Source organism: Equus caballus, chromosome 19 (genome assembly GCF_041296265.1).
Source record: "Equus caballus isolate H_3958 breed thoroughbred chromosome 19, TB-T2T, whole genome shotgun sequence".
NCBI classification, from domain to species: domain Eukaryota; kingdom Metazoa; phylum Chordata; class Mammalia; order Perissodactyla; family Equidae; genus Equus; species Equus caballus.
In genome coordinates this window covers 4,172,989-4,185,200 of record NC_091702.1, presented here as the reverse complement: position 1 = coordinate 4,185,200, position 12,212 = coordinate 4,172,989, and the positions used below count along the sequence as shown (strand labels likewise).

At 39.9% G+C, this 12,212-nt stretch overlaps 1 protein-coding gene across 25 annotated transcripts in view; it reads right to left on the bottom strand.

The window, feature by feature from the left end:
- Positions 1-12,212, bottom strand: part of IFT80 (intraflagellar transport 80) — a 139,727-nt gene that overhangs the window by 104,466 nt on the left and 23,049 nt on the right. For 22 of the 25 annotated variants that reach the window (XM_014739573.3, XM_023623212.2, XM_070243024.1 and 19 more), the window contains 2 exons: positions 5,712-5,822; positions 3,916-3,984 (listed from right to left, as the gene is read on the bottom strand). In XM_014739573.3, coding sequence (XP_014595059.1) covers positions 3,916-3,984; positions 5,712-5,822 — 180 coding nt within the window. Of the gene's footprint in view, positions 1-3,915; positions 3,985-5,711; positions 5,839-12,212 lie in introns of all 25 variants that reach the window. The other 3 variants (XM_070243034.1, XM_070243035.1, XM_023623217.2) reach the window with 1 other exon arrangement.

Below are 12,212 nucleotides of genomic sequence, written 5' to 3'. Positions count from 1 at the left end.
ATCAAGAAAGTGAAAATGAAACTCACTAAATGGGAAAAAAAAAGTAAGTGCAAATCATATATCTAATAGGAGTGTATTAATGAGAATATATAAAGAACTTACAACTCAACAATAAAGAGACAACCCAATTAAAAAATGTGCAAAGGATTTGAAAAGACACTTCTCCAAAGAAGATATACAAATGGCCAATAAGCATATAAAAAGATATACAACATATTAGCCACCAAGGAAATACAAATCAAAACTACAATGAGATACCACTTTACACTCACGAGGATGACAATAACAGGTGTTGAGGATGTGGAGAAATTGGAAGCTTTATATATTTCTAGTGGGAATATGAAATCGTACGTTCATTTGGAAAACAATTTACGGAAGATTTTTAGTTACTGATATGCAACTATGTCCAAGATAGTTCATGATTCAATTGACAAAAAACAAGGAACACTCTGTAGCAGATATAGTATGCAACCATTGTTTATAAAAGAAAAAAAAGAATATATAAAAACATTTGCTACACAAGAAAACGGTAACACCAGTTGCCTTTGGGAATGTTTGTTGGGTGGCTGGAAGACAGGGTAACATGAGAGACAGGAGTAGTATTTAAAAGGTAACTTTACACCCTTTTTTATGCTTTAAATTCTGAACCATGTGAATGTGTTATTAAAAATTGACACTTAAAAGTGAAATAAGATTTAAGTGCTCCCTGCAAGATACATACGAACAATCACAATGTTATGACCCAATTATTGAAAGCAGGGGTTGCAAACTCAAATCCCTTCAGAGACCTATATTGTGTTCTACAATGTAACAAACGAATAAAGTAGGTAGAGTGTGAAAAGTAACAGCAGCTTAAAATCCAACTACAGCAGAGCAGCCACTACTGAACTCCACATGACTGTATTTATTCTGGAAAGCAAATCTAATGTTGCCACATCTTCTAAGTTTTCAAAAGACACCAGAAATCCAAATTTGTATGTGAAGTATTCTGATTTTTTTTTTAAAAGTTGGGCCCGAGGTAACATCTGTTGCCAATCTTTTTTTTTTCTTCTTCTTCTCCCCAAAGCCCCCAGTACATAGTTGTATACGCTAGCTGTAGGTCCTTCTAGTTCTGCCATGTGGGACACCACTTCAGCACGGCCTGACAAACAGTGCCAGGTCAGTGCTCAGGATCTGAACTGGCGAACCCCTGGGCCACCAAAGCAGAGCGTACAACCAACCACTGGGCCACGGGGCCGGCCCAGGACTTACTTATCTTACAGCTGGAAGTTTGCATCCTTTGACCGTCTTCACCCATTTTGCCCCTCACCCCCTCCACCTCTGGCAATCATCAATCTGCTCTCTGTATCTATGAGTTCAACTTTGTTAGATTCCACATATGAGTGAGATCATATGGTATTTGTCTTTCTCTGATTTATTTCACTTAGCATAATGCCCTCAAGGTCCACCCATGTTGTCACAAATGGCAGGATTTCTTTCTTTTTTATGGCTGAATAGCATTCCCCTGTATATATACACATTTTCCTTATCCATTCATCCACTGATGGACACTTAGGTTGCTTCCATGTCTTGGCTGCTGTAAAGGCTGCTGCACTGAATACAGGGGTGCAGATAGTTTTTTGAGGTAGTGATTTCATTTCCTTTGGATAAACACTCAGAAGCAGAATTGCTGGCTCATATGGTATTTCTCTTTTTAATTTTTTCAGGAACATACTGGTTTCCATAGTGGCTGCACCAGTTTACATTCTCACCAACAGTGTACAAGGGTTCCCTTTTCTCCACATCCTCTCCAACACTTGTTATCTCTTGTCTTTTTGAAGACAGCCATTCTGACAGGTGTGAGGTGATATCCTTGTGGTTTTGGTTTGGAGGAGGTAAACCTAACCACTTGGCCACGGGGCCAGCCCCTGGTTCTGATTTTTAACGTTGGGCCTGTACCACACTGATGGGCCAGATTCAGCCCACAGGCCATCTATTTATAACCTCTGATTTATAAGAAGTCCTTAATTTATTAACACATTGTGCTTTCAAACTGCCTTTGCAAGTTTGGAAACAATGTATTTTCTCTAAAAGAGTAAAATAAGTAGCAATTTGGTTTCCAAACCCATTCTACAGGTAAACTACAGTAATGAACTCAGCACTAGTCACCTACCCTCTATGATGAACAATGCTTATTTAAACGACTTATTCTAAGTTTCACCTGCAGATTGTGGAAAGCCCAAAATGGTGGATGCAAAGGTAGTAAAAGGGAAGGAGATGACTGGGAAGAATTTAAGGAAACAGAAGGAGCCTTAGGGGGGCATTGGTGAAGGATCTTAGGCAAGAATTCAGATTACTACAGTGAGTAGTGAGATAAACTTTCAGCATTTTTCTGAATATCTGTGTCTTCTGTAGACAACAAATTTAATAAAAGAGAAAAGAAAGGAAAAAGGAGTATCTCCACAGCAGCAACAGCTGAAAAGAACTGTAGCCACAGCTCCTAGGGGGTGGTGATCTCTTGAAGAATTCTGCCAGGTGTTCATAAGTCAGACATCCCAAAGTGAGAATGGCAAAGAATTAGCCCTAACAAAAATTATAAAGTAAAAAACAAATCCTTCTGCCCACCAGAAGAGTAAAAAAATAAAATTTATTTTCTAAAGGTACATTTTATTACTAAAGTAACAATATACTGACTTTTTTCTAACTGAAATTCACCGATGAATGCTTCTATGAACTCTAAATTTTCTACTCATGGATAAATATTCCACTTGGAGATTATCTGTAGCAAAGATTTAACCCCTACCTAGTACTTCTGGCTACCTTTGCTAATATTTGATTAATGTGTAGCTAGAAAGATTGGAACAATTTTAACACTATCGTAAGAGTAAACAATGATATTAAAAAGGAAATTTGGAGGGGCCGGCCACGTGGCCGAGTGGTTAAGTTCTCGTGTGCTCTGCTTTGCAGACTGGCATTCACAGTTTGGATCCTGGGCACAGACCTAGCACCACTCATCAGGCCATGCTGTAGCAGCATCCCACATGGCGGAATGACTTGCAACTAGGATGCACAACTACGTACTGGGGCATCGGGGAGAGAAAAAAAAGGAAAAAGGTAAGATTAGCAACAGATGTTAGCTCAGGGCCAAGCTTCCTCAAAAAAAAAAAATGAAATCTGGAAATTTTTGGAAGTCAGTTATTGGAAATGCTTCACAATATGACTTTATCACATAATTCTGAAGAATAGTCAACAAGCTTTTTGGGAATGTGTCTCTGAAGATCCGTTGATATGTGTTCAGGTCAACATTAAAACTGCTTTATTGTTCCTAGGTAACACCTAATTAGGAAAATAAATTTGCTATACAGAAAAAATCATATGTTATCTAAATCTCAACAGGAATGACCACTGGCCTGACTTTACAGGCACTTCTCAATCAACATGGAAGCCTGAGCTGCTGCCCTAAGCAGTCGTAGTTCACCAAGTTTTGCATTGTCAGGGTGTCTGCCGCCCTCCATTAGTACAGAAATGAAATGTACAACATAATTTAGAAAAGGTGCTAATATTATGAAGTTATTAGGACTTTTTAAGTAAGCAGATACTCTTAATGTGTCCTATTACTATTATTTACTTAACTAGACACCCAGTCCTATAGGATATGCTCATGATGCTTCGGAATTATTTTAAAAAGAATCATTAGCCCGTAACTGCATTGATATGGACTCACTAACAAAGAAAAAGCCCCTGTACTTTCCGATATTTCTTGGCTCAAATAATACAGTTACCATGGCCCATCAGGCAAAATGGAAAGGAAGAGGAAAAAAGGTAAATAGAAGTAAAGATTTCAGGTTTTGAACCTGACCAAATCAGTCTTAGGAACTATATTAGACTGTTCTTAAGGGAAAATGTTAAGACATTTTTATTGATTATAATACATACCTTGCTGAGCTAAAGTTGATCTTAGCATCCCAGTCTTTGACCAGATTTTTATTTGTCCATCTTCTCCAACTGTAAAGAGAAAATAGTAATAGATATTTTTATCTATAAGAAATAAATTTAAACATTAATTTGCATATAAAAATCAGCATATCTATATTAATGCATATTTAAAATTCATACATGATTTACTCTAATTAAATTATAGGGCTTCATAACTAAAATTTAACTGAAATTACTTTGAGACAATTTTACCAAAGTAGCCTAACTTCCATAACAAAAATTTTTATTTTTTCCTTTAATCTTAGAAGACTTATGAGTATATTATTCAAATAATGCTTTCATTTTCACTGAAATCTCCATCCTAGAATTCTAAGAAAAGTCCTCTCAGTGTAATAAGAAGAGTTGCAGCCAAATTCCAGTGAGTTGAGGACTGGAGTGAAGTAGTAAACTATTCTTGTTTTTTCTTTTTTCTTTCTTTTTTGCTGAGGAAGATTGGCCCTGAGCTAACATCCGTGCCTGTCTTCCTCTATTTTATATGTGGGACACCTGCCACAACATGGTTTGATAAGTGGTACATAGGTCTGTGCCCGAGATCTGAACTGGTGAACCACAGGCCACTGAAGCCGAGCATGCAAACTTAACCGCTGTGCCACCGGGCCAGCCCCAGACTACTCTTTTGAACAGCTTGCCTGAAAGGGGAAGAAAGAAAGAGGAAGTTGTAGCTAGAGAGAATTATTTGTTAAAGGAGGGATTTTTATTTCTTTCTCTTCAATTTTCAAGATGGATGACATCTGAACACATTTATACACTGAAAAAAAAACCACTGGAAAAGGAGAAGTTGAAAAAACAAGCAAGAGAGGGACAACTCACTAAGAAAAGTCCTACAGAAGGTCCAGGGGCTAAGTGTGGTATTTTAAAATATACCCACAAATTCTTTGTTATTCCTCCTTTTGAGAGGTGGAGCTGACTTTCTCTCTCCTTCAGTGTGGGTTATAATTAGTAACTTGCTTCTAACAGAATGTGGTAGAAATGATGGAGTATGACTTCCAAGGACAAGTCACGAACTACACTGTGGCTTCCATCTTGCTCTCTCTCGGCTCACTCACTTGGGGAGAAGCCAGCTGTCCTGCTGTTAGAATACACAAGCAGCCCCATGGAGTACCCACGTGGTGAGGAAATAAGGCCTCCGGCCAACAGTCAGAGGGAAACTAAGAGCTCTTGCCCACAGCCACATGAGGGAGCCACCTTGGAAGCAGGTCCTCCAGCCCCCAGTCAAGCCTTCACTGGACTGCAGCCCCATGCAAATTCACGGGTCTGGGAAAGAACCACCCAGCTAAACTGTACCCTGTCTCACAGAAACTGGGAGAGAATGCATCTTTATTATTTTAAGTTACTCACTTCTGTGGTCATTCGCTAGGCAGCAACAGATAACACAATATGTGAAGATGAGAACACTTGCAGTAGAGCAGAAGATGGGAGAGAGGTGGAAGGACGATAAAGGTCAGCTAAAGGGGAATATTTTGAATTTTAAAATGCTAAAGAATTACAACTTTAATTTACCCATACTTGACTGTTCCAAAAGCCTCCTTTGACAGAACATTCTCCATCAGTCATATAAGAAAACTAATAATTAAGATGACATTCTGAATTACAACATTATATAGCAGTCTAGACCAACACTGTGCCAATTATTCGCTATTAGTGAAAGATACTATTGCTAAATGAAAATATTCTGTTCCTTTGGAAATTTTTCTTTACAACATTAATTTAAAATGTCATTTTTGCAGACAACTCACCTGTAACTAACGCTGTTCCTTCATAGTTCCACCTTCCAGCAAGCACTGCTCCACAGTGAGCTTCCACAGTTTTTTCCACTCTTCCTAACTTAGAAATCAGATGAAATTTACCTAAAAGAAATTACACCTGAGAAATCTATTGATTAATTTATTCAGCCAGCAAACATCTGTTGAGTACCTACTCCTAGACTAGTTGGCATAACGGTAGGCACTGGAGACATGAGGGCAAATAATGCAATTATTCTTACTCTCAAGGAACATACAAATCTACTGGAAAACAGGCACAAAAACAAAATTATAAAGCCTTGAAACACGTGGTGTAATAGAAGTATGTATATGATGCTACGACAGTCCAGGGGGCAATAAAACTGTGCTGGGACATGGACAACGTGGGCCAAGACAAACGTCAAAAAGGCTTCTGTTTAAGCAGAGTTTTACAGTCCTGCTTTTGTTTTGTTTTGTTTTTTATAGGCTGTGGAAAAGCTGGAAAAGGTATAAAGGAGAGGAACCAAGATAGATAAATATGTTAAAAGACACACTGAGACAGATTAAAAATTTTTAAGAGTTTATCTGAGTGAATATCAGTTCCAGTTGGGCACTAAAGCAGTTAGGAGCGTCCCCATGACAGGAGCTCAGGGAGAGACTTTCATGGAGAAAAGGCAGAAGCAAAGTAAGGCAATGAATCACTGGCCGTAGCTTAAAGCCTAGCTGGTTGCTTGTGATTGGTTGTCCTTGGGTTTCAACTTCGCAACCTTGAGGCATTTATAGACTTAGATTTTGGTTTGCTTATGCAGGCTGATGGCATTAGAGTCACCTCAGTCTAATGGTCTCCTTGTTTAATTAATTTAATAACTGATAATCCCAAATTTTAAGATACTTGCCCTATATGATCTTACATTGTGTCAGGCACCAGGTAGACAAAAAGAAGCACGCTACTTGGTTGCTGCCCTCAGAAAGTTCACACATACACAGGCAAAAAGTAAAAAGCTTACAACTTTAAAAGCAAACTATGTAAGAGATGTCAAGGGGACAAAGCAACCATACAAAGAGTAAGAGCTCCAAGGAGCCAAGGAAAGATCAGTGTGCTTCTGGATGACCATGAAGCCTAGTAATATACAGCTCATAACAAAATAAGTTCAGTGAAATTAGAAACTTCTCCCCAAATAAAGAAAGAAAGAAAGAAAGAAATATATTGCAATAAAAGAATCAGGTGGCTGCCTAATTGAATTTTGCCTCAGAGGATTTATTTTGTTTGAATTCATTTTTAACTTAGGGCTTTTCAACGTTCCGGCCTAATATTAACAACATAAAAATACATTTAAGTTAGATGCTTAAGATGGCTTTAAAACATTTCTCTGGAGAATTCTTACTGATACAGATGGCTTTAAAACATGTAAGGCCTAGAACCCTGTGGTTATTTCACGGACCACCCACCCATTCCCACCAACAGTCATTCCGTCTTTTCTGCATACAATGCACATTCTTAGCAGCTCTGTTGTAGCATTTTTTATTGGGCTGTGATTTGTTCAGGGTGGGGGACCATGTCTTCCTCATATTTTTTATTTGCAATATTGCTTTTGTTAAATTTGTTAATAATCAGCGTTTGTTAAGTTTAACCAACCCACTAACCAAACTCATTAAATAGGGAAAAAAAAAAAAAGGAGGCTACTTTGATATTCTTTACATTCTCATTCAGTCTGATAACTTTCTTTTCTCATCATTCATTTTCTAGGCCCTCTACAATAAGCTCCCTTTTCCTCCATCTAACCACCCACCAGCATCATCTACTTTTCCCCATACCTTTGTTTTAATTTTATATTTACCACTAGGTCATTTTTCAGTGTAACAAGATAACTGACTTCAATTGCACCATTAGTCTCTTTATGAGACTAACTTAAAATTAATTTGGATATACCTTTTTTAATGCATTCCTTTACAGAGAAAATATAAGGGGGAAAAACCTCAAATGGAAAGCTAATCCTGTGGCCATTGTTTTCTTCATCCAGGACTGTTTCACTAAATGTTAGCATTCTGCCCAGCACAGAGTATCCACCTGCTAAGCAACTGCTGCATAAAATGAATGAACCATCACCAAAGAGATTAACCAAACAACAAATTACAAATAGAGGGTCCAGGAATTTCCTTTCATCCTAGTCCATATTTTAGAAATTTTACGTATTTAGATGATTGATACTTCTTATCCTAAAATATCTCATGCCAACCTTCTGACAAATGCTAAAACTATTCTTGCTTCCTATGACCTCACAGAAGACTGGGACAACTAAGGTCACTTCTTCGCATAGATCTGACACTCAGTAAATCTTTGGACCTTGTATTTTGTCTGATTATTATAAATTGCTTGACAAGCACACCCAAAGTAAAGCATAAATATAAAATTACAAACATCAAATATTTAAAAACTCATAATTATCCATTTAACCATTTTGGTTCTTCTTCTCTACAGCTTTTCTATAGGCTTTTAAAAATGCAAGACCTAAACTAGAGATGAATTAATTTATTTCCAAGTATTTGCTAGGGGTGGAGTTGGAAAGAAAATATAATCAATACAATTCATTTATTGATTTACTAAACAAACAATGGATGATTTGGATAAAAAACATGAATATTTAAATCCCGATGTATAAAGTTAAATCTCTTGTTATTAAATAAAGGATAAATTACACTAAAAAGAAGAAAATAACATAAAAGAGAAAAAGAACAGAGGAGGTAGATTAAAATTATATGAAACACACTTCTTAAAGTTAGAAATGCCTTTAGAAATGTCCATGGAACAAGAGAAGGCTTGGAATAGGCTTTTAGGAAAAAGAGCAAATGAGCACTTTTGCAGACTGCTTAATAGCAGAAATGCTTTGGCAGATGGTTGTAAAAATCCACAAAGAGATCGGTAACTGGTAATGTCTGATAAAAAGAAATGAACACACTGGGGCCGGCCAGTAGTGCAGTGGTTAAGTGCGCACGTTCCACTTTGGTGGCCCAGGGCTCACCAGTTCGGACCAGGGTGCGGACAAGGCACCACCTGGCAAGCCATGCTGGGGCAGGCATCCCACATATCAAGTAGAGGAAGATGGGCATGGATGTTAGCTCAGGGCTAATCTTCCTCAAAAAAAAAAAAAAGAAAAGAAATGAACACAAAATCTTCTTAAAGAGGACTTAAAAATGGACATGTTAACCAGGAGAATATGAGAACTATTTTACAATAACTAATACAATGTATTAAAAAATCAATTTCCAATATAATTTAAGGATTAATAGCTTTACAAAGTATTTTATACCAGAATTCCTTTACATTATAATTAAAATGCCAAGAATTAAAGATAAGAGAGAATTCTAAAAGCTGCAACAGAAAAGCAACAAGTTACATACAGGGGAAACCCCATAAGGCTATCAGCTGACTTCCCAGCAGAAACCTTACAGGCTAGAAGGGAGTGGCACGATACATTCAAAGTGCTGAAAGGAAAAAACCTAGAGCCAAGAACACTCTATCCAGCAAGGTTATCATTAAGAAAGGAAGGAGAGATAGAGTTTCCCAGACAAGCAAACAGGGAGTTCATCACCACTACACTGGCCTTATAAAAAGTGTTAAAGGGGGTGCAGCCCTGTGTCCAAGTGGTTAAGTTTGCACGCTCCACTTCAGTGGCCTGGGGTTTCACCAGTTCAGATCGTGGGCACAGACATGGCACCGCTCATCAGACCATGCTTAGGTGGTGTCCCACGTAGCACAACCAGAGGCACTCACAACTAGAATATACAACTATGTACTGGGGGGCTTTGGGGAGAAGAAAAGAAAAAAGATTGGCAACAGATGATGGCTCAGGTGCTAATCTTAAAAAAAAAAAGAAGCGTTAAAGTAACTTATTTACGTGGAAAAGAAAAAGCCACAAATAGGAATAAGAAAATTATCAAAGAAGAAATATCACTGGTAAAGACAATATACAGTAAAGGTAGTGGATCAACCACCTATAAAGCTAGTATAAAAGTGAAAAGACAAAAGTACTAAAAGTACTAACTATGATAAGAAGTTAAGGGATACACAAAAGTAAAAGACATAAAACATGATGTCAAAAACATAAAACGTCGGGTGGTAGGTAAAAGTATAGGGCTTTTACTAAGAGGTCGAATTTAAGAGATCATCTACTTAATATAGATTGCTATTTAAATAGGTTAATATATATGAACCTTATGGTAACCACAAACCAAAAACCTATAATAAATACACAGAAAATAAAGAGAAAGGAATCCAAATATAACACTAAAGAAAGCCATCAAATCACAAAGGAAGAGAGCAAGAACAGAAAGGAAAAGAGAAGAACTACAAAAACATCCAGAAAAAAAGTAACAAAATGGCAATAAGTACATACCGATCAATAGTTACTTTAAATGTTCCAATCAAAAGACACAGGATGGCTGAATGGATTAAAAAAAAAAGAGACCAATATATATGCTGCATGCAAGAGACACATTTCAGACCTAAGGAAACTCACAAACTGAAAGTGAAGGGATGGAAAAAGATACTCCATGCAAATAGAAACAGAAAGAGAGCCAGAGAGGAGAGTGACATCAGTATCATGGTGGAGTGAGCTCTTCTCTTGGACTCGCCCCTCTAAAATACAACCAAAAGGACATTCAGAGACCAACAGAGGACATACACACAACACAAAAGGCGTGTGGGAGACCCACACAGCCATACATCTGAAGAAGGCGGGGGGGGGGGGGGCTGGATCCTCTGGAGGAAGTGGAAGCTGATTGGCAGTAGCTCCGTGGAGAGAGGGGCCACAACGGGGAGAGGTGAGCAGCTGAGGAGAGGTGTTCCGTCCCCACCCAGTGCTCCAGCCCCGTGATCACAAGGAGCACAGTGCAGAGAGAAAGGGGCCAGCTGAGGGAGGTGTGCAGCCGGGGAGAGGCACCTCAACCCTGCCCGGCACTCCAGCCCCATGGTCCAGCCCCACGATCACTGGGAAGGTGGCACAGTGAGAGAGGTGCTGGCTGGGGGAGGTGTGCAGCTGAGGAGAGGCACCTCATCCCTGCCCGGCACTCCAGCCCCATGGTCCAGCCCCACGATCACTGGGAAGGTGGCACAGTGAGAGAGGTGCTGGCTGGGGGAGGTGCGTAGCTGGGGAGAGGCGCCCCATCCCCTCCAGTGCTCCAGCCCCACACTCCAGCCCTATGATCACTAGGAACATGGCACAATGAGAGAGGGCCTGGCTGGGGGAGGTGTGCAGCTGGGGAGAGGCACCCCATCCCCCTGGCGCTCCAGCCCCGCAGTCCAGCCCCATGATCACTAGGAACATGGCATATGAGTGAGGGGCCAGCTGGGGGAGGTGTGCAGCTGGGGAGAAACAACCCGTCCTTGCCTGGTGCTCGGGCCCCACACTCCAACCCAGGATGGCCAGGAACACGGCACAGTGAGAGAGGGGCCGGCTGGGGTAAGTGTGCAGCTGGGAAGAGACACCTCGTCCCTGCACGGTGCTGCAGCCCCACGCTCCAGGCCTCAATCGCCAGGAGCACCACACGGAGAGAGAAGTGGCAGCTGATGGAGCCCCATGAGCACCCAGAGCACCACGCAGAGAGAGAGGCATCAGTTGGGGGAGGCATGCAGGTATAAGAAAGTGCCCCTTCCCCCATCTGGCACTCCAGTACTGCTATCATCCAGAGCTCTGCACAGAGAGAAAAGCAGAGGCTGAGAGAAGCACAGGGGAAGGAGAGCACCCCTTCCCCTGCCCAATGCTCCAGATCTGCCATCAGGCAGAGCATCACACAGTGAGAAAAGCACTCAGTGGCCGGAGCTGGGGAGCCCCTGGTTGTGCTGGGCCCAGAATACACAGCACCTGAGCCCCATCCAGTGGAGGCATGTGGCAGCAGCAACCAAATAATAACTATGCAGAGGCAACAATCCACACCATCAAGCAGTATGAGAAATTATATTAAATCTCCACACCAGAAGGAAAATGACAAGTACCCAGAAACGAACCCTGAAGACACAGAAATCCATAACGTAAGTGACAAAGAATTCAAAATAGCTATCATAAAAAAAACTCAATGAGTTACAAGAAAACACAGGAAGTCAAATTAATGAATTCAGGAGCTTCTTCACACAAGAGATTAGAACTACAAAGACGAAACAATCCAAATTGTTGGAGATGAAAAACACAATGGATGAGATAAAATTCTGTACTCTCTAAACAGCAAAAGTGACAATACGAACTGAATTAGCAATTTAGAAGACAGTACTACAGAAGTGCTTCAGAGGGAGGACAAGAGAGAACTAAGATGAAAAAGAAATGAAGAAGCTCTCAGAGAAATATCTGACTCAATTAGGAAATGCAACATAAAGATTATAGGTATTCCAGAGGGGGAAGAGAAGGAGAATGGAGCAGAAAGTGTGTTCAAAGAAATAACAGCGGAGAATTTCCCAAACCTGGAGAAGGAAACGGAAATCCACATGAAAGAGGCTACTTGAACACCCAACTATGTTCATGTAAA